Genomic DNA, 22113 nt, shown 5'->3' with positions numbered 1-22113 from the left:
AAGTTAGAAGTCTAGTGTAGGAATAAATATTTAATGTATTTTCTATTAAAGAGTGCGGCCCAGGCATCTCTGAAGAAATATGGTGTTGGCACTTGTGGACCTAGAGGATTCTATGGTACTTTTGGTGAGTACCTTTCTTAGATCTGTCTTTAAAGGTGTTCAGACTGGTTTGGTAAGTCAGACAAAATAGTCATATATATAAGCTGCGAATTATTTCTATCACTGTAGGATTGGTAGCATTTATTGTTCATAGCTTTGTTTCTTAATCGTTTTATGTGTTTTCTTACTGTTTCTAATGCCGGTCTTGGAGGAGAGTTGCAAAGTTAAATATAGTCTGTTTTAGTTCTGGTCACCACAGCAGAAAGAGAAAATAAATGTACTAGAATTTAGTCATGCTAAATTTAATTGTAAATTAAATTAAAGTGTAAATTAATAATAAGTTTCTAAGTAGACCACAAGAGGGCAGTCTGATTTCTGTGATCAAGTTTATTAGGTAAGTTTCTCTAATGCTGTAGTCAGAATGAAGTTTTCCTTTCCTGGTAACATTAATGTTGTAATTAAGAGATTTTATGGCATGACCAGGCATTACTAAGAGTTTTTTCATTCTTTTTAAGAAGGCATAAGTTGTTAAATATCAGCCTCTGGAAGTAGTTCTTTACAGGCCTTGGTATTTTGAAATACTGCATGGAAACCAAAGAGTAATACATGAATAGATGCAGTTTCAGGCTAAAACCATCAATTCATCTTCTTATGAACCTTTCCAGTCTCTTCCCAGAGGTCGTGGAATTCACAGCATATTTGTACTCAGATGATTTCATAGAATTAGCTTCCTATGTCTTGACTTGAATTCAGGACTAACTTGAACTTTTCTCAGTTAAACAGTCTCATCCTTTAAGTGATCAAGCAGGTGCTTGTACCTATTTTGATTTGTTAAAGTCTATATATCAGAGCAAAGTTGAGTCTTTGATATCAGTCTTATAGATTGTTCATTAGCCTACAACCATAATTCATTTCTACAGAAGATGATGGTAGCCCATTGATTAGCAGGGAGCTTTTAGGAAGATTCCCTCACTGATCACAGTTCCCCAGCGATTCTGATTCATACAAGGCGCCTTTTTTTTTTTTTTTTTTTTTTCCTCCAAAAGCACTGAGAAGCTCAAAGGAATTTGTGGTGCAAGGCCACCTGCTTTTTGAGTCCAGGCTGATTTTAAGTTTTGTGAAATCTTTCACTTCGCTTCTTTGTAGTAATTATTTGAAACAGACTAGTTAAAAGTTGATTTTCTCTGTTAAGTGAGACATTCCTTGGGTTGTTTCCTGCCCTCTTTGGAGGTCTAATCCTAAGATCCAAACTGTATAGCTTTCACATTTAGTTTGGTTGCTGTTCATTGGCTTCTGAATTTTTGGGGTAAGCGCTCCATTTCACAAAGCCGGGGATATATCCTGTGCTATTGCTGCATGACATCACTAGTGAAGAGACGATGTTATACTCACCTATTTGAGATACCATCTTTTACAGATAAAGTAATGGAGAATTGTTTTAAAATTTGAGACAAATACCTGCTGTTGTTATTGGATCCCAAACTATCTTCCTTGGTTTTAAACATTTGAGTATTGCAGGATTATGCATCGCTGATAAAAAACACTTCTTACACCAGTAATGTTGTATGCCTCAAGCTTTTCACACCATTTTTCATGTGCTGTGGCTTTGGTAAATGAGTTATGTTGTGTCCAGTACTACGTAGTTTCTTTTTACTTAACTATATAGGATATAATTGATGGTTGTCAATTGTTGTCACTCAGAATTATCCCCTCTTGGGGGCTGATATTTCATATCAATATTAGAGATCTCTTTATTTGGAAACATAGATATCATGTTATAATTTATTTTGAATGGAGTCTTGATTCTTCATATCTCTACCTGTTTAAAGGGATTTTTTAGATTTAGTGAGTCTCTGTTAAGATGTTTTTGCTTTGTGCTGTATCCCTGAAAACTCCATCCATGCCTTTATCCTATTATAAGCTTGAAACACTAGTATATTCACACATAACTGAACCTTTATGGTTATTTTCTCCATAGTGACATCTGAGGGGTGTATCACTTTTTTGGTAGTGGTGGGATTTAAGGCTATTGTTGATTACCAAGCCGCCACAATTTCAGTACTACTGTGAAGATCAAGACTGGCTACCTGATAAAATATGTGAAAGGTGATGTGATCTCAGTTGTTCTGCTTTTGACTTGCATGCGAGCACATGCTAGGCACTAAACTGGCATTTCATAGTGGTTGTTGACTATAATAGCTTTATTAAGGTTTCATAATTATCTAGAAATCTGTTCCAATCATATCTTCCTCTGTGCAAATGTACCCTAGGTAGTGTTTCCAGCTTTCACTTAAGCTGGGCTAATCCAGGTGATGTAATCAGACTAAAGCAAATAATTGCAATAAAGGAGAGTCAGATGGTATCCTGTTTTCATCATGGTAGAATGGTAGTGAAGCCTTAATTGATACTGTCTTAAGCTTTTCAACCTCACAATTAGACAAAGCATTCATTCCCTTATGTAACGATGTATCAAATTTGTGTATACTATATGTCATTCTGAACTTAAATGTTCTTGCCCTTGGTTAAATTTTCTAGGCGTGTAAAATTTTTTTCCTTAACAGAAATCTGATTATATTCATTAGCTCATTATTGCTGACAGTATTTCTTTCGCCCACTGTTTTTACCTAGCCCTTGCTCAGCGTAGTGGTGGTTGTTGCTGGGTAAAGCTCAGTGAGAAGCCTGCAAGTTTTCATTTTTAACTGTGATGGTCTTGTCATCTTTTCCCGTTTTTAACAGGTCTTTTACGCTGAAACAAAACATTTTTCCTTGTTGAGTATCAATAACTGGGTACTCAAAGTAGTAGTTCAGTCCTCGTTTCCCCTAATTTGTTATTCTCTACCGGCAGGACTTCAAGAAGGAAAATTTTTGGCTGAATCTTGTTTGTATTGCATGTTTTAAGTGCCATGTGGCCAGCCTCTTTTTTGGGTGCTTGCTGCCAGAAAAAGATATTTCTTGGGCTTTTTGTTCAGTAATTGAATTGAAGTTCATCCATCCTGTTTTGAAGCCTGACTGGAGATTGTTTCACTGGTCCTGAAGTCAATGAAACAATAAAGAAAAAGATACAAAGATTCTGAAAAAGGACTACTTAAAATCTCTATCAGAAAGTAGATTAGATAACTCCAGTCAGTATCATTCCTTCCAAAGACTTCGGAGAAGAAAGGCTGTTCTAGGTTTCTCTGCATGTTTGGTGTATCTAATACATCTGGATCAAAGTGATAGGTAGCAAAAGAAAACTTTCAAATAGTGAGTGATCAAACTTTTTATTTCCATTTAAAACCAGTGGAAAACAAAATAAAAGAGTTCCTTTCCATTCTATTTTTTTGATGCTTAGGTAAACATTAGTAAAGGACAGTTGCAGATTTATAGTTTGCAGTCTATGGATAAAATTGCTCTTGACCGTGATTGGGAGGCTATTGTTTGAAGACGTGTCTTTTGCTTTTATCGTATAAATATGAGAGTTAGGTGGATGTGCCCTTTTGGAGAAAGGTTATGTTAGATATTTGTTTAGTACGGCAAAGTTAAGATTTTTACAAAGCCCTTTCTTCCTACACCTTTGCTGTTGGTACCTGGCTAGAAATAGCAACATTGATGTAACTGTACCTCATAGGCTATTGAAGAATCTGTATTTTTAACTGATGTTGCCTCATTTGATTTTAGTTTCAATGAACGTTCATTGTAAGTGGAAAAAGGTAACATTTGGCCAATGGTGATCTTTCAAGTCACACACTAAGGACCTCTATTTGCCCTTTAATCTTATTTATTTCCAGTTGATAAAAAAGCATAATTCTCTGACTAAGCAGAGAATTTCCTAGCAGAAGCAGGTAGTGGCAAGAGAGTTACCCAATTAAAATAAGTTTGTCTGATACAGGTTATTTTGCTTAGGCAGAATACTTAATGCTGTGGTCCCCTTTCTGTAGCAACTGGTGGTCCCCTTTCTGTAGCAAGCCCACTCACCATGTGGTATTACTTCTCTTTAATCTTTTGATTTAGTGGTGTTTTGTTTCTAACATGGGTCACTTTGACTGAATTGGTTTGGGAAGTGCTTGTGTGTGTAATTATGTCAATCTATCTTAAGGGTGAGTAATCTCTGGCATGGAGACAGTAACTTTCTCAATTGGCTGAATGCGTTCAGTAGATGGTATGTGATTGCAGCCTGACAAGAGCAGTTTTCTGTTATAATGATAGCTGTGCTATATGCAGTGGAAGCATCAGCTTGGAAGAACTGACATTCTGCCAGCAGGACCTCATTAATTGCTATAAATTACATAGCTATTTGTTGTCTGACTGTAGTAACTGTGCTCCCTAGTCACAGTCCAGGAACGCTGCATCATTTACTTGTGGTCTAATCACAAGTAGATTTTAATTACCATTGCATAAGAACATGAGAGAACCACATTACATAAATATTTTCAGATCTATCAAAGCTTCTGACTAATATTGGCTTACTTGTCAGTTTAAGTAAGGCTGGATAGGTTGCAGCTGGTTTTTGAGAAGTTATTTGTTGTTAACACTGTTCCTACAAATAAACATTCTGTTTGCTTCAATTAGATGATTGCTAAAAGCAGTGATTGTCTTTCTTATACGAAAACTATCTTAAGATCTCTTCATGTTTTCCCTCAAATAGATGTGCACTTAGAATTAGAGGAAAGACTAGCAAAATTCATGAGGACGGAGGAAGCTATTATATACTCATATGGATTTGCAACAATTGCCAGTGCTATTCCTGCATATTCTAAAAGAGGGGACATTGTGTTTGTGTAAGTATTGTTTTCCACTTTGGAAATTCCAGATTAAAGAGTTTTCCTTTCAGTTTTTCTTTTTCAGTATTGTTAATCATTAAGTTAACTAGTTAGAAAATAATGCTGGTTTTGATCAAGTATTTTGTTGTATAAAGCTCAAATATATTTTCTTCGCCAATAACTCCAAACCAAATCAGTCACTGCTTTTATTATGGAAGAGCAGACATGGGCACTTAACTAAAAAAAAACTGCAACAAACCAAACCTGTGCCTGCAAGGACTAACAGAAGTCTAATACCTAGTTTTCTTAAGAATCTATGCAGTCATATTTGCTTTTCTCCTCTTCACTGCTGGGTTTTCACCTTTCTTGCAGGACAGTTGTTCCCCTCATGCATATTTGCAGTGGATTAGTTGGATAAATATCGGTACATGTTAAAATAACACAAGAACAGCTATGCAGGGTCAAACTAAGGATTCAGCAAGTATGTGGTCCCTGAGAGCATCCAGTCATAGTTTGTCTAGGGAAGAGTAAAAAACCAAGAGGAACAATGTAACAATACTGAAAACTTTCTGAGCCAAAGAGGAGGGTTTGGAATTAGTAGCTGGTGGATTTTTCTTCAGCCTTCCTATTCTTTTAGTAAATCTTTAATATCTGCAATGCTTCTATGACATGTAATTTCACAGTTTAACTTGAATATTTTGTGAAAAAGACATGAAAAAATACCTGTTTTGAATATAACACCTACTAATTTCAATTGATGCATTTGATTTTGAGGCAGTGAACCGATGCATCTTCTCCATTCGGGGGGGAGTGAGTGAGTGGCTATGTGGGGCTTAGCTGCCTGCTGGAGTTCAGCCGCAACACACCGATGCTTTTGTATTTGTCTACCAAAATCTTTCTTCAGTGCTTTCGTTTCTAAGTGTAAGGCTTACAGCCTATTTGACTTCTTTTACAGAAGTTCTTTCATTACTTTGATCGTGGCTTTTGGTCATCTTTGAACATTTTCTGGATCTGCTTTTTTGAGACAAACAGGGATTGTGCACACTATTGGATATGCCTGTGTATCCTGGATTTAGCTATCTTGTACTGTTTCAGCTTCTCACTGACAAAAGATCTCAACATATTTAAAGGCAACTTGGTTGAAATTACTGCATTTAGCATGTGCAGAAGGTTTGATCTAGTTGCCACTTTTAAAAGATTACTCAACTTAAGCAGTTGTGAAATTACATACCCCACCATGCTCAGAGGTTTGCTTTTCCAACACTTAAAAATGGCAGTTCTTTGAACACTGAGATAGTAATTCCCAAAGGATATTAAAAAGAACATTTTTATTAGTAGGAGGACTACTATAAATGTTACAGGCACATCTTTGCGCCTTTTTTCTAAAACCTGGAGCAATGGAGTGAGAGGTTTCTGCGATCATTACCATGGTATTGTACCCGGTCCATGGAATGCTGTGCTCAAATAAACTGCTGTCACATACAAACAAAAAGGACCACTGTACACTTCAAGAAAAAAAGCTGTTGGCTTGCCTTTAGTGGCGATACTGCTTAGGAAGGTTGAGAAGCTTTGGAAATGAGTTTTCAAAATGTAAATAAAATTTATGATGCTTTAATAAATCTGTTTTTAACTACACCTAAGTACACGTATCTGCTCAAAAGCAGGATGTTCCTAATAGCCAGCTTTCTTTGAATAATTGTTAAACCAAGTGCAAACTTAGAAGGGCTTGCTGTATTTACAGAGATGAAGCTGCCTGCTTTGCTATTCAGAAAGGATTACAAGCATCTCGTAGTAACATCAAGTTATTTAAGCATAATGATATGGCTGACCTTGAACGACTGTTGAAAGAACAAGAGACCGAAGATCAAAAGGTACCATTCCTTTAAAGAGATATTTGTAATCTTTTGTGCCACCTTTCCCACATTTTTTTACTGTGTTGTGTGACTGAATGGATACAATGCTTATAGGCAGTTATTTGGTTTTCATAAATCTCTATTGAGCAGTTAATTTTGCTTATGTAATTAAGAACGATTTTAAAAAATACTTATTTGTTTGCATTTTTCTGCATAATCACCAGAAGTAAGCTCACAGGCATTGGTAGTGAGAGAATATCTTTAGGTGGAGATGTATGAAGTGTGAGATTATTTTATTTTTTTAAAATACTATTACGGAGCTTCTTTTTGGTATTTCAGAAATTTATGTAACTGCATTTACCTCATAAAACATGCAAATTAATTATTAGTTCAAACACCACACCAAAAAATCAACACAAAAGCAGCTAGTCCTAACTGTTTAATTTACAGTTCAACATGATTTTTTTTTGGTTTTTTTTCCTTCGACTCTTCCCCTATTTTGCACTTAACTCTTAAGATGTTGTGTCTCTTGAAAAATTTGGGTCAGTTTGATGGCTTGCTTCTCATTCTGACAGTAATACAAAGGGGTGTCCAAAAGTAGCTGCTAAAATCAGGATCAGCAAGTACAGATAACTTGGTTAAATGAATTCTAAAAGAATTAGCTGAAGAGTTGTCACCGTTATGTGCCTCATTCACAGAATGCTGGAAAGTTACAGCTGGAAGAAAGCTGATTTTGTGCTAACACACAGAAAAGTAAAGCAGATAAACTGCATAATTATAAGGCAATTAGCTTAATAACAATCTAAATCAGTAATGGATCTGATTAATATCAAATTTATAGACAACATACTGTTAACATACCTTCATTGAAAATTAATTTTGTCAGATTATCTTTACATGAATTTTTAGATGTGGTTGACAGACTAGTGATGCAATTTGTGTAATGTATTTGGTTTGTTAGAGCAGAATGCTTTGATATAGCTACATGATTAAAGTTTCTTAATGTAATTAGCTGAATGTGAACACAAAGTTGGTGGCCAAGAGCTTAATGTAGACTATGTGTGTATAACTAAGACATAGTGACTAGGAAGGGGTGGATCTTACCACTAGAATTGGTCCAACTTCGAGTGTACTGTGCCTAGTTTTGGTGCCTACCACTCAGAAGAGTCAAAGACATGTTCTCTGAATCTTTTTACAAGAATTGAAGAAGGTAAGAAGCATGACTTAATATCCTTGATCAGAAGATATCAACAAGGTTTAAGGTAAATACAAGGGGAATGGCATTTTAAAACAACAAAACTCAAATCATACCATTGAAGTTTAAACAGAAACCAGTGCAGGATATTCGTATTGGCTTATATTGTCCAGAGATCAGACAAGGAAATTGTGATTTGAATGTTATGAATGCTTTCGGATTGTGTTTTATGAAGACACTACTTGTGAGAGGTTTGTGCTGCGCTGAGGATCCTGGTGCACAAACCGCTTGTTGAAAAGCCTTCTAAATGCTCAGACTAATGATGAATATAATAGAGACTAAGATTTGTAGTATTTGTTCTATGGTTGTATTGTTTGTATTTTATTCGTAAAGTTCAAATGAATTGATTATGATTTGTTGTAAAACAAGGCATCTTAAATCTTGTGTAAGAGTTAAAAGCTTGAAAACTATTCAAAATAAAGAAAAAATAGTCCAATGAGGCATTTCCACTTTTGTTACGAATGCTAGGTACTAAGTCTAAACTAAAGTAAAAGCTTACTTGAAAAAGAGACATTGTCTTTCTTCCCTTCCCATTGCTATCCTTCCCTATCAAAAAAATCTTCAGAGCTTCACTTGTTAGTAACAATTGATATGTATTGAAACCATATCTTTCTCTGAAGAATCCTCGCAAGGCCCGTGTAACTCGAAGATTTATTGTAGTGGAAGGATTGTATATGAACACAGGAGACGTTTGCCCTCTTCCAGAGTTGGTAAGTGGTTTTGGTTTGCCTTTCAAACTCTGCGTATGAAAACATGTGGCTAATGAAATAGTAGTATCATATAGTTAAGCCTTCACAGAAGAGCTCTGCATGCAGTTCTTCTTGGTCTGCATGCAGGTTTATTTGTTCACCTTCTTGCTTTCTCAAATGTTCATGAAATAGCAATCCCAAATCTTAATTGTTTTGAAACTTCTGATCAGGATTAGGATTCTGAAGCTATATGTAATGAGACTTGCAAATGAGTATCTGGTTATGGTCTTAATTTTTAACCTGTAAAATAGACTATTTTCAGCTATGCTCTGATACTAAATCATTAAACAGTTATATCTAAAAAAAATACCAAATTTCAAAGGAACCCTCACACAGCTGTCATGAACAGTGACTCCAAGGAAAACAGTTGCTATTCAGCATAAATTGGCTTTTTGTACAGGCTATAATCAAGTAGGTAATGGAAGAAATGCTGTGAAAATGCATTGTCTTGAAAGTACTTGATAGCCTATTTTAAAAAAAAACCAAACTTTTTTGTAGATTTAGTCTTACATGGTGGAAGGATTTTGAAGGCTTTCAAATGTTTTTAATGACAGAACACAACTCTAGAGCTGACAGTTTTGCAGTGTTCAGGATACTGTACTTGTCTGTCTTTACCTTATCTCCCCTGCCCATTTGTTACAAAATTCTGATGGGCTTGACTTCTATTTTATGTAATTTGTTCTGTTTTAGATAAAATTGAAGTATAAATACAAAGTTAGAATATTTTTGGAGGAGAGCCTTTCCTTTGGCGTCCTTGGAGAACATGGAAGAGGAATTACTGAACACTTTGGAATAAATGTAAGTGCCTCTTTTGTGAGTTTTGTTGTTAACAAGAGACTTGTACAGAAGCAAATTGCATAAATGCTTTCTTATACCTGTGGCATTAAAATGTTTAATAGTATATGATAGAAATGTAAAGGTACTTTTCTTTGTCAGTCTTAAAGCGTTCAGGTCTTGGCCCTTTTCTTTCATGTGCTTACTTGAAATAATTTTACTTATCTTTAGTGAGGAAGATAACAAAAGAATTTTTACAATACATAATTTTATCCTTTTTTTGGACACTCGGTGAGATGATGATTGCAGTATTTTCCAGCCACGTACACTTAAAACTCTCATGCTTACCCAGAAGTATTTGGGGGTAAGTCAGAAAAATCTTCTCACTGTATAGCCAGCCTACTTTGCTCTATTGCCTTTTACTCCAGTAGGAAAAAATAGGATAAAGCTTGTGACGGTCCTTGCAAAGATACTGTCTTACTACTTTACCAGCAGACTAAGTCAAACTATTTTCCCAAGAGTCTACCTTTTGTGGCGTTTATTCGGCTGAGGAGTACTTCAGAAATCCAGAACTGTAACCTTGTGATTGTTTGCCACCACAGCCACCTGAGCTGGGGAAGGAAGAAGTGCTCTTTAGGTTGCCAGCGTCTTAGTGTGGAGACTCTCTCAGTATGTTCTGACAGTGTCTGAGTTTAGCTTGGAAGTGAAGTAGCAAATTCTGAGAATTCATTCTGTCTTCCCCTATCTCCTATTGTTTTCACTTTGTCTTAATACCAAATATGGAAAAAAGAAAATGAATGTTAAACAGCTTTAGAAAAGGAAACAAATAGTGCTACTGTAATGCTTGCCAAGTACCATCTATTTAATTGGCTTCTATGTTAAATTCATTTACAAACATAATCTTTCAGCTTTGTCTGCTCAGAATGGGAGTTGGTAGCATGTAGTGGTCATCAGTGTGCATTACAGAGGCTGGCAAAAAATATGTTTGTAACTAACAAGTGAAGTAAGACAATGTGTCTCTAAGGTTCAAACTCTGATTTAACTATGCTTATGCTCAGTTTTAATCACATTCTAACTCCTACTGACTGCAGTGGGACTGCTATATTCTTAAAGGACACTGTCACACTGAGTGCTTTGAGCAATTATCACCAGTATCTGTATAATTTGTTTTTTCTGTTTGTGTTCTTCACATTGCAATGTCTGGAAAAGAATGATCCTATGTAAATTATCTACAGACCCAGAAATGTCAATTTCTAAAGTCCTTTTCTATTGCTTAAAATTGTTATTTCAATTGTAGCTTCATTTTAATATGTGATTGTTTGGTGGTTCTTATTAGTATTCATAAATATGAAACAAGATACATCTTTAATAGGTTTATCTTACAAATGTAATCAAAAGCACCTCTTAATAATTTGTTAATTTAACTGGCAGATTGATGATATAGATCTTATTAGTGCAAACATGGAAAATTCACTGGCTTCTATTGGAGGATTTTGCTGTGGCAGATCTTTTATTATTGACCATCAGGTAAGTCAGGTCTCATTTTTATATGGTGTGGCAGGGTTGGTTGCTTAGAAATGAGAGTTAGTTACTAATATCAATTTGCAAAGAGCGTTATGATATAAATTATGATACAACAGTTAATTCCGTACTGAAACCATCTGGTTCTATGAAATATTGTACATGAGTTGGAGACATACTTTTAAATCCTTCCATGAACGCGTAAGTGTGGAGGAGAGATTGTTTAAATGTATGTGAATTAACTTTTAAAACATTATCTGCACCGCTATAAACAAAAATTAAATGTTTTGTTTGCTGAGGCTCTGAATATTATGGAAGATAATCCAGGTACTTAATTCAGGAAAATCTTATTCTTCAGTCTTTCTTCACCCCAAACTAATAACTCATACTTCTCCCTGCTTTGATTGCTCACCCTTTTACTCTTTTAAGTCCTCTCTCTTTTTCAGCTAATTAATTTTACATGCATGATTTCTTCTTCATATAATTTCCCATCCTGCTTTTCTTCTTCAGTGTTTCCTCCCCTTTCCTTCTTCCAACTGAAAATGAGCAAGTTAGTTGAGGCTAGGAAGGACAGAGATGGTTATCAGTAAGCAATTATTATTCTGCTTTATAGACTAGAGATACGCTTCTTCCTTGAAAACAAATTCCTTCAAGACAAGTGGAGGAAGGGAAGGTTAAAGAAAGAAATGGGCATATATTTCCTCGTGACTGAGCAACCCTTTCCTTTCCACTTGTACTACCTATGGGTTTTTTTCTTTTCCAAGTAAGCATCCAGGCAAGAATCTCAGGAATTATCATGGTGCAAACACCTGGAATTTTTGCAGGACCAAGTACAGGACATCTGGATAAAGTTGGCAGGCAGGAGTTTCTGTTCTAGGAATCAGAGAATTGCTGGACAAAATTGGCCAAATCTGTGTGTATTTGTTTTTAACCTTCATTAACATCAGCAGATTGGAGGACATCTGCAGCAAGACGCGGTATTTTAATTTTTCACAAATTAATAAAAACTACTGGGTAGCCCACACCAGCAGTTAAACAAAAGCAAGAAAAATATAAGAGTAAGTTATGGGGCTGCTAGCTGTAGTGGAGGGTCAACCTTTACCAAGGAAAAGAACCAAGGTTTGCAGACCCAGGAGTCAAAGTTTCCTGTTTAAGAATCTGCAGTGTGTTGGTGAAAGGATCAAGGAGCAGAGTCTGCATGCCTATAGATATTTTATAGATATAAATAAGCTGGACCTGCCATTTCAATCACATTACCAAGTGTTTGTGTCATCCTTTCCATATGATCATGAACCAGTGCAGCTGGAGTAATGAGATAAAGAGAAGTAACGCATTTGTCAGATCTTAAAAGCCTGTCATTTGCTGGCAGAAATGGGAGTCAGGAACATTATGAAGAGTAGTGAAGAGACTTAGTACTTCAATAGATATGCATATCATACTTTTCCTTCCAAATGCTTTTTTTGAAATCTTAGACTTAAAGAAATGTAAAGCAGAAACAGGGTATCTAATCCTTTTCCTTTCTCCTCTTTTTAATTTTTTACTTTCTCTCTGTGTGTAGACATTTTTCAGACTCTCCGTGCTAAATGCGAACGAATTCATAAAGCTTTACAAGGGTAAGTATTTTCTTGGGTGGTTTTTTTGGCTATTGTTGATTTGACTATGCCTTTATAATGCCACCTTTAAAGAACACTCCTTGCCCAAATCCATTTCTGGTTTTACAGATGCTTAGACTTGGATATGCATACTAAATTATCTATGTATCAAAGGAAGAAAGTCATACTTTTCCAACTGTCTCTATTACTCTATTAAAAAGAGTCCAGGTTTTTAAAATCGCTTTACGGGTATTGAAATGAGATTGCACCTTAATGCTAGTGGGGATGTTTGCAAACCCTTACACATTTAAGTCTTTAGGAGAGTGTGATAGCTTTCAATGGTATGAAGTGTTGATAAGCATTTTGACAAAAATGTGTAAGTAAAAGCATCTGGGGTTAGCAGATACTTTCTGAGACAATTCAATGCACCTTGCAACCACCTTTAATACAATGTTGTTCTTACATATGAGTCTTGAATGTTAAATACTAATAGCAGTGTTCATTATTGTGGAAGCACATAGAATATAGCTAGAATTTATCTGAAAAATAAGGATTCTGTTTAAAATTTCCTAACACTATCCTGTTTTAAAAGACGGCTATACTGTGTAATTGGTTTTTTTCCTGACAGGTTTTGATACTAAAAAAATACAGAGATTACTGTGACTATTCAATGACTCTTCTATGTACAGAAATATGTTAGCTGGTATTTAACAATTCATTTTCTTCAACAGTTTTCTGTTACATATTACAGAAATTAATAATATTTAATAACATTTAAACACAGTCTATAGTGCATGATTGATTATACTAGCTGATTTTTTGTAGTATTAGTCACTTAGTTATTCGGTGTGAGTTGCTTGTTATTTCAAATAAGCAGCTTCCTGCTTAGCTGATGTTTTATGTTAGAACTTTGCTACATTCGACTTCTTTGAAATAATCCTACCATCAAATAATCCTTGTCTCCTTTGGCTGTATTCTGTTTCAACATGGGTTTAAAATGCATAGGCTTTCCTGTCAAAGATACCCAGATGCTTTTATGCTGGAAATAAAGATTTTAGAGTAACTTGAAAACTGTTAGTGTCTCTTCTTTGCCAGTAATAGAATGTTATGATTGAACTAGAAGGAGAATAATTGTAATATTCTTCTCTAGATGTCATTTTTAGGTGATAATTATAAATATGTTTAAAATAAAGGAAAAAAGTAAGGAAAATTATCAATCTTTTACTTGTTAATATTTACTTCAAAACAGAAGCGCATAAGGCATGACTGGTACTTTTCCATCCTGTGATTGATTCTACTTTTTCACTTAAATTCAGTGATAAGTATGGTCATAAAACAACAAGTAGGCAAAATGCCTCCCTGTCTGTAGTAGGATTTTTGTATTTTTTGGCATATGGAAAACAGTGTGGTAATACAGAGGTCAAAAAAAACTTGAAAGGAAATAGTTCTTCTAGCTCATGATGGGAAAGAACTTGAAAGATTTGACATCACCAGGGAACTGGGCAGCCCAGTTGCAGGAAAACTATCCTAACAATTGCATAAAGCAGTATCAGAGAGAAGATTTGAACTAATATTTGCGGGGTCCAGTGTGAGGTTTTTTTCATTAATAACCACACTAGAAAAAAGTATGGTGGTTCAAAGAGGAGGCAAAGTTTTCAGAAAAAATTTTTTTTAATGCTGTGATGTTAAATGCACTCATTTTCCCTGCCTAACTGTGGCTGCTGCTTGACTCCAGTTCTTTAAAGTGCTCCCACTATGGGAGAATGGAACTAACTGTTTAAAAGAGAGCATAAAATGGGGGTAGAACTGTACACAAAGAAAATGGGAAAGAATACATAACTTTTCTCCTTTCTCATAATAGAACAAATACAGTGAGAGGAACAAATTATAAGTGAAGGTAATCTGTCTTTTAGCCAAGGTGTAACTAACCCATGACATTTAGGACTTGCTATATAATGACCAGCGCATGATTAGCATTCAAAAAAAATGTTGGTCTTTATATGGACTATAGCAGGGGAATAAACGTTAGTGTTGTAAGCTAGAGGAATGACTGGTGTTTATTCCTGTTCTGGGTACAAGCCGAGTGCTGCTTTGTGGAAGAAATGGAAGAATTCTTCAGAATCCTTTATAGAACTATGTTCTTATTGTCTATGACAGTTTATAAAGCATAAGAAAATGCAGTAAGAGATGGGATGATTAACACAACTTTCTTAACAATCTTACGTAAAGTAGATTTCTATCTTGTATTTAAAAATATCTAGTGTGTTAGTAAATGGAAATGAAGAAGCTGTGTTGCAGGGAGACAGGATGGACAGGACAGAATGCTGTGGGTCTTTTTAAAAGTGTGACCATAGTAGGTAGTATCCCTTAAATAGTTCATTACTTATTGCATATCCTACACCTGGCTGAGAATTATCCAGTGAAGCAAGCTTTTACTGGGGGAAAAGCAGATTTATTTTTAAAGATTTTCCCTTCAAGAGAAACCTGACATTTTTTCAAGGAGACCTCATTCTAGTTTTCTGTTAGCAAAACTGATGGAAATGTTTGTGGTGTTCAGGGCAGCCTGGCTACACAGGGTTCCCTGCTGCCAAGAGCCTAGTCCTGCTACTCAGTTCTGCAGCCCAGCCTTGTAGCTGGGGTATGGAGAGCTGTGAAGAGGCTACATCAATACTGGTATGTTAATGTCAGGAAGCATTCCTGGACACTGGATCTCAATTGTTGACTCTGTCAAATTATTGGGAGTGATCTGTGGCATGGGTTTGGCCCAGGCCAAGCAGCACTCTTTGAAAGGACTCCTGGATACAGTTCAAGAATTGGTATGAGCCAGGAACGGTTCCCAGTAAGTCAGTTTGAATGTGGCCACCCTGACATGGAGACTCAGATTTTAGACGTATGGATGTGAGTCATTCCATACCCATTCATCACAGGGCCAGAAAACAGTCCAAGGCATATTTAATTTACTAATATAGAACTAGCCTTAAAGGAGCATTGGAGTCCAGGAGGCTAGTTTTGTTCCTTTGTTTCTTCAAAATCAGATCTTTCAGACTTCTCTTTTTTTGTGTGGAAACTGTACATTTTTGTGTGAAATGAAACTTTCCCAGCATCTCTTAGGAAAGTGAATTCTGATTTCAGGAAAGTTACAGTGTGCATGCATTGGATTCTCAAATACTTGTTGAATCTCAATTTGTCAGAGGCTCAGAAAAACAGTTAATACTATGTTATAGTATTGTAAATATTTATTTATTTTTACATATAATATATTGTTTATACTATAATTATGGTATAAATAATAATATTAAAGTAGTGCCATCGGAAGACCTCATGTTAAACTTCTGGGTTTCTTCAAATAATTGGGTAAGATGAATTATGTAGTTCAGTTTGCTACAGCTGTGACTGACAGAAAAATTAAGTTTGAAACTTGTAAGCAGCCTCAATGAGTAAATGTATAGCAAATACAAAGCATGTTGTTCAGGCAAAGACCCAGTTTGAATGGAAGTGATCCAAAGCTTGCTTCCTACTCATCTTTTCTTATTTACGCTTTGGAGGTGGCCAGTTTATGATTATCTATTTCAAGTAAAGAATTATGTCTATTTTATAACGATAAGCCAATACTGTCTCTAAAAAAAACCTAGTTGTTTTAGGTAGCTTGTCTTAAACTGTTCTCCAGCAAATAGATTTGAATTACTGTGTGTGAAACTTTGCCTGACTTCTCTCATCTCCATTCTTGTAGAACGCTACTTCTTAGAAGTCAGGTCACTCCTAGGGAACAGAACTAAGAACAGATATGTTATGTGGCTATACTGTGTATTGTCTTTCTACCTTGTAGCTGGACATTGGACTGCTTTTCCTTGTCCTTTATATTACCAAATGTTGTATCTCTGATCCCTAGATAATGTGTACAGTAGTGACATAAATGCAATATGCAATATGTGTACTTGTGTATTAAAGACATCACCTGTGTTTGGTTAGTTTGTGAGTGTAGGTGAATGTTTGCAATTTGTGGCTGAAGAAGAGTATCAGCTTGATTTGTCTTTCTGGAATGGACTGTGAATTGAAATTGCATTGTAGAAATAATGCAAGATGCTTTCAATGCTGGAGTATAATTTTATTTTTTCAAGGTTATAATTGATTCAGTGTGTTTGTAGTGCCAGTTTTCCGTTCTGGTGTTTATGGATTTAACATCTCTTCTGCTCTGACTGGGTCTTGAACTTCATAAAAATAGAAGACTTATTTGAAAATGAGGTTGTAAACTTATGATGTGTCTGTGGCAAGCTCATCAAACTCAGGAAGTCAAAATGGTGGCTGGTAGTAGGCATGTGTTTATGGGACCTGTTAATTTCAGAGACCAGAGGTCGGTCTTGGCTATTGGATACAGTTTTTTGGAGGGGAATAACTCAGTCCTGAATATGATTATCTGATGTGTCAGGACAATGGCAACCAAATGTCAATAATTTTTTGACAATCAAGTGTCAATTATTCAATTGAATTGTAGGAACCCAATTAACAACTGTGCCTATGTACAGATGTGGGAGCAATTCTAGTAATACCACTAATTTTAGAGGAGCATCTGACCAAGTGACAGATTATGTTGTAAAGATTTTCTACAGGAAATAATTTAAAACCAGAAGTCTTGCCAAAAAAATAAACCTTGTTTCTTCTTATCACATAAGTGGGTAAAAAGATTTATTATTACTTATTTTCTTTATATAGACTCCAAAGACTTGACTTGACTAGCTGTGTTTTTATCAGTAACATACAGGCCAAACACTTAATATTTCTCCTACGTCTTCATAAGGATCCTTTCAAAATTTCTGAATCATTAATTCTTTTGCAAAAGGTGGAGTCACTATTGTTACGCAAACTTGCTGAAACAACATTTAGTAAAATCCTTAGGGAGGACAGTCACTTGATAAGTTTTGTTATCTTTACCTAATTATTGCAAGCTGAAATGCACATTTTCTGTGCATTAGTATTAGTAAAGTGAAATATCCCTCTTCTCACTTACAAACTAGAAAGGGCTATCTAGCACTTCAATGCATGTGTTCAAGTAGGATGTGCATTAAAGGCTTTTTATTTTTTTTAGGATTTCTGGCTTAAAAGTAGTGGGAGAATCTTTTTCTCCAGCATTGCACCTACAGTTGGAAGAGAGCTGTGGATCTCGAGAAAATGATGTGAAGTTACTCACAAGAGTTGTGGATTATGTAAGTGTTCCCATAACAATTAAATTATATCATTGTCTTTGTGAATAATGAATGAAGTGCATATTGGTAGGGAGGCTGTTGGATAACTTGTTGTAATGTCTTGCAGGAATGCTGCAAGAAACTCAGTTCCTTTGCTGATTATAGGGCTATATTAAAGGCCATCTTCTAACTTTTTTGCTGCAGATGTTTAGGTGTGTAGCACTGGACAAAAATAATATACTAGACCTTTTACTTCAGAAAATAATTATTTCTTGTACTGTACTTCAAAACTCAAGTTAAATTTGTGTATAAAACTGTTGCTTAGAAAACTTTTATAATGTTCAGAAGAATAAAGGCTATCTTTCTATCAGAGTTCTGTTTGTGTATTTTAACTATGTAAAGTCTAGCTTTCTGTAATTTTGCTTGTTTGAGTCCATGAACTTGCTTTTCTCTGTGAAGAATCTCATGTTTTATATGTAGTATTTTTTCCATCTTCCATACACATTGGTTCTCTTTCTCTCACATGAAGGAATGAGGATTGATGAGGAAGTTCTATATTTCAGGTTGTAGATGGGCAAGACTACACAACAAAAAGAAACTGAAGTTTATTTCTGTGTAAATATGCTTAAATATGATTTAATAGCCTACTTAATACAGCATTTTTGTCTGTTTACTTAGAGATGAAAGCTAAAGAAACTACACTGTAATCTGTTTTATGATGTATTAAAATTAGAGATGATTTTGCACAACCTTCAAAACTTCCATTTGGGAAGGAACTTACAATTACCCTGACACCAGATTCATAAAAGTTACCTATATGTGTTTAGCTATATGTCTTTGGTGATCAAAATGATATGCCATCAGAAGTTCCCAGATTGACGACTGCTGTATTTTCTTTATTTGTAGTGCATGAACAGTGGTATTGCATTAACTCAGGCCTGCTATCTGGAGAAAGAAGAAAAAAGTCTTCCTCCACCCAGGTAAGTAGGAAGTTCATTATTTCATTTTATTGGACATGAGACTCTATCTCTTTTCATTCAATGATGGGGCTTTGTTCAGTAGACGGTCCTGTAAAAATGGTAAAGGCTCCATTTTGAGGTATATTTCCAGTGACTGTTACGAGGTGGTAATATCCTGAACTAACTCTATCAAAACTACCTGAATGTGAGTGATCAGCATGTTGCCTGTTGCTGGGCAAATTTCTGTAGAGCTGAACATCTGCAGGTAAAAAAGATAACAATAAAATTTCCAGAGGGGTGGGGTGGGGTGGGTGGGAGGACTCTGACCATTTACATTTAGTTATAGTCTTGTTTCTGGTTGAATTTGAATTCAAAATAATTTCCCCAGAGATAGTGATCTTAACCTATTAAAATTAGTACAAGAAAGGTCTAAAGCTGAAGGCAAGGAGTAAAGTTTACTGTGTATGTTCTGGTTTTCTTTTTCTAGTATTCGAGTAGTGATAACAGTGGAACAAACAGAACAAGAACTGGACAAAGCTGCATCACTTCTTAAGGAAGCTGCACAGTCTGTATTGAATTAGGCTGCTGGTTTGGATTCCTTTTGCCCCAAATTATCAGGATAAATGTTTTACTTTACTGTATAGTGACTTCACATAAGATATTAAAGTTCTTCCACTGATAGCATTAAAACCTGACTAACAAGATTGTTCCAGAATGGTACAAATACAATGAGGGGAAGAATGCTTAATTTTTGAGCTGGTGAATGACACGGTGTACTTGCAATTCAAACTCTACCATTTACTAGCATTCCTTAAAGTGGGATATCACTGTTGCACACAGAACTCTTTCATAAGTTGCCTCTTAAAAAGTTTTAAATTTGTTTCTTCAAACCCTTAAACATTTTAAAAAAATGTATATGAACATTCAGTTTTCCCCCAAAACATCTAAAATATATAGTTTTCTCTGCATATTCTCAGAATGCAGGAAATTCAAAAAAATTTCAAAGAACTATTCCACACACACCCCACGCCCCCCAATGAAGATAGGCTGTTCCTAATACTGCCAAAAGGGAGAAAATAACTCCCTTAAGAGATAGTTTTGTGCTGTATTACTTCATTTGTTATTGAATTATAGGAGGAATTTCAATTCTTTTTGGTTTATATCTATCTCTAACCATTTTTGGAAGCCAGTTTTTAAGAGTGCCTGGCCAGAGAATTCCATTATCTAAATGGTAAATTCATATTAAATACTACTTGCTTCCTGCATTTCATATGTAATCATATGCACGTTTGAGATGGGTGAGGTTTTTCATATTATTAACTTTAAAACATCTGAACTGGAGCCTCTAAATTGTGAAACTGGTGTAATTCCATTATAGTATGTTCATTCAGGCGGGCTTTGCACACCAGTCTTGAAGACGAGGCATAAGCAACATGAAGAATGAACCAAGGTTTTGAAACAGCAACTAATTACTAGCTTAGTCAAACTACTTCGAAGCACTAAAATGGTGTTTTGTCTCTAAACAGCTATACCTGAGAGGGGAAGACTGACAGGTAGTAAGAGTTTAGATAGTACAAATACAACTGAAATACAAGTCAGTATGTTCACATAAAACCCCCATGCAATTGGATAGTAGTATTTCGAAGTTATGCTGTCAGGATTTTCAATAAGCACAGATGGACATTGCACAGATGGATATATTACACCAATCAGAGGAAAGTGGTAAGGAAGGATGGCAGTAAGCTGTACCTTTTTGTAAAATAAAAGCTATAGCCATGTATTTCAGGATTTTACTTTAAGAATGCCTGTTTAAAAATTTTGTATTCTGCTTGATCTGTATTCTGGGTTATTTTGTACTTATGTGCCTTTTTGGTTGCTGCTACAAGAACCACGGGACTATTTTTGAGAAACATCATTGTTTAAATAAAAAATTAAACGTTTGATTCAGACTTTTTACTTACCATATAACCAGATTTTGTTGCATGGTCAACCATATTCTGGTGAATATTCTGCATCAGATGAGCATATAGTCTATGTTGACTCCTGCAATTCAAAGTGACTGCCTCTGCGCTGGTTTTCAAAACTTCTCACCTGCATACACTCAGATAAACCAGCTGAAGTTGTGTTAGAGCACTTCTGTGATTGTTGCTTCAGTATTTGAAATAGTCGAATCATTATCTGCGCAGTGTAGAGAAACCTTCATCCCAATGTGGAAGAGTATTCTCATTTCACTGGTATTTACATTTTTCTCTATTAACTGTGAGTAAAAAGCCTGTGAGAAGCCAACAATTAAAAGAGCAAAAATGTGGGGAAGGAAGCTGATTCCCATTTTACAGATTGGAACTCAAGTGCAGAACAATTAACCTTCTCAAGACCCTCAGGGATTGCAAGAAATGGAAATTAAAACTTATCACTATACCTTGAGCTTGGCAACCATTTTTGGTTTGATAATTGAAACCTGAATATTCAAGTAAACTCAAGCCTTTGATGTATAAGCTGGGAAGAAGTGAGGTACTTGGATTCCAATGCAACATAAATGGTTTTGGAGTTCAAGGTAAACCTGTGAAGGTAAGCAAATCACCAATTAGTGTTAAAATACTAGGTTGCAGAATCTATATTCACTTCTCACATTTTGTTTTAGGTTGTCTGCAAATGGGAATTTTTTTGTTACGCTTTGAAAACTAGCAACAGTCTATAAATACATGGATTTGTTTTGTTGGTTTTGGTTTTGTTTTTTGCTTTAAAATGATAACACCTAAATTGGCAGGAAGCAGAGTCAAATTTCTGGCAATTTCAAAGCTGCAACTAAGTGATTCTGATGAAACAAAATTTCAAGTACGTTGCTAAGAAATACCATCATATGATTCATTTGGGAAACACATACCCAGAATTAAAACATTGGTAAAACTGCCTTTGTCTATTTTTATTGTTTACAAGTGTATAGAAAAGAAGCATTTAGGTCACCCTAAAGTGAACACCTTATGGTTGATAGCAGTTGCAGTACTGTTATAATGTGTGTTTTACTGGCAGGTTATATTCATGGCCTCATGGTCAGAAATTAAGATGCTTATGACATGTAGTTGGTGGAGAGAGATATCCCTGGTTAGTGTAAGCATGTCTGGCCCTCTTCATTTTGGCTTTTTTTGATAAATGTCTCTGACACGGCAAGCAGATAAAGGAAAGGATCGTTCTGGGGAAGAAAGTTGGTTGGGGTTAGGGAGAGAGCAGGTGATTCCGGTTAAACTTTTGACATTAAAAAATCAGAAGCCTGTTAATGTGCTTAAGTTCTCAGTGCTCTAGGCTGATAAATGTACGAACAAGCCTATTTTAGTTGCTTTGTGGTTATGTTCGGGTGAAGGGTGATTTTTTTATATATTTCTTCAGATGTGGGA

At 35.5% G+C, this 22113-nt stretch overlaps 1 protein-coding gene across 1 annotated transcript in view; it reads left to right on the top strand.

Annotated features, from left to right (window-relative positions):
• The window catches only part of SPTLC1 (serine palmitoyltransferase long chain base subunit 1), a gene marked incomplete at its 5' end in the record, with an annotated part of 39634 nt that extends 17528 nt beyond the window's left edge, over nucleotides 1–22106 (top strand). The window contains 11 exons of the mRNA XM_035895030.1: nucleotides 52–124; nucleotides 4724–4856; nucleotides 6580–6709; nucleotides 8567–8656; nucleotides 9386–9493; nucleotides 10901–11015; nucleotides 11255–11317; nucleotides 12549–12603; nucleotides 17666–17783; nucleotides 18669–18742; nucleotides 19209–22106. Coding sequence (XP_035750923.1) covers nucleotides 52–124; nucleotides 4724–4856; nucleotides 6580–6709; nucleotides 8567–8656; nucleotides 9386–9493; nucleotides 10901–11015; nucleotides 11255–11317; nucleotides 12549–12603; nucleotides 17666–17783; nucleotides 18669–18742; nucleotides 19209–19302 — 1053 coding nt within the window. The remainder of the gene's footprint in view (nucleotides 1–51; nucleotides 125–4723; nucleotides 4857–6579; nucleotides 6710–8566; nucleotides 8657–9385; nucleotides 9494–10900; nucleotides 11016–11254; nucleotides 11318–12548; nucleotides 12604–17665; nucleotides 17784–18668; nucleotides 18743–19208) is intronic.
• Nucleotides 22107–22113: the final 7 nt, after the last annotated feature.

The sequence above is a fragment of the Egretta garzetta genome, unplaced genomic scaffold (genome assembly GCF_000687185.1).
Source record: "Egretta garzetta isolate BGI_Z169 unplaced genomic scaffold, ASM68718v1 scaffold375, whole genome shotgun sequence".
Taxonomy (NCBI): Eukaryota; Metazoa; Chordata; class Aves; order Pelecaniformes; family Ardeidae; genus Egretta; species Egretta garzetta.
This window is presented reverse-complemented; position numbering and strand designations above follow the sequence as displayed.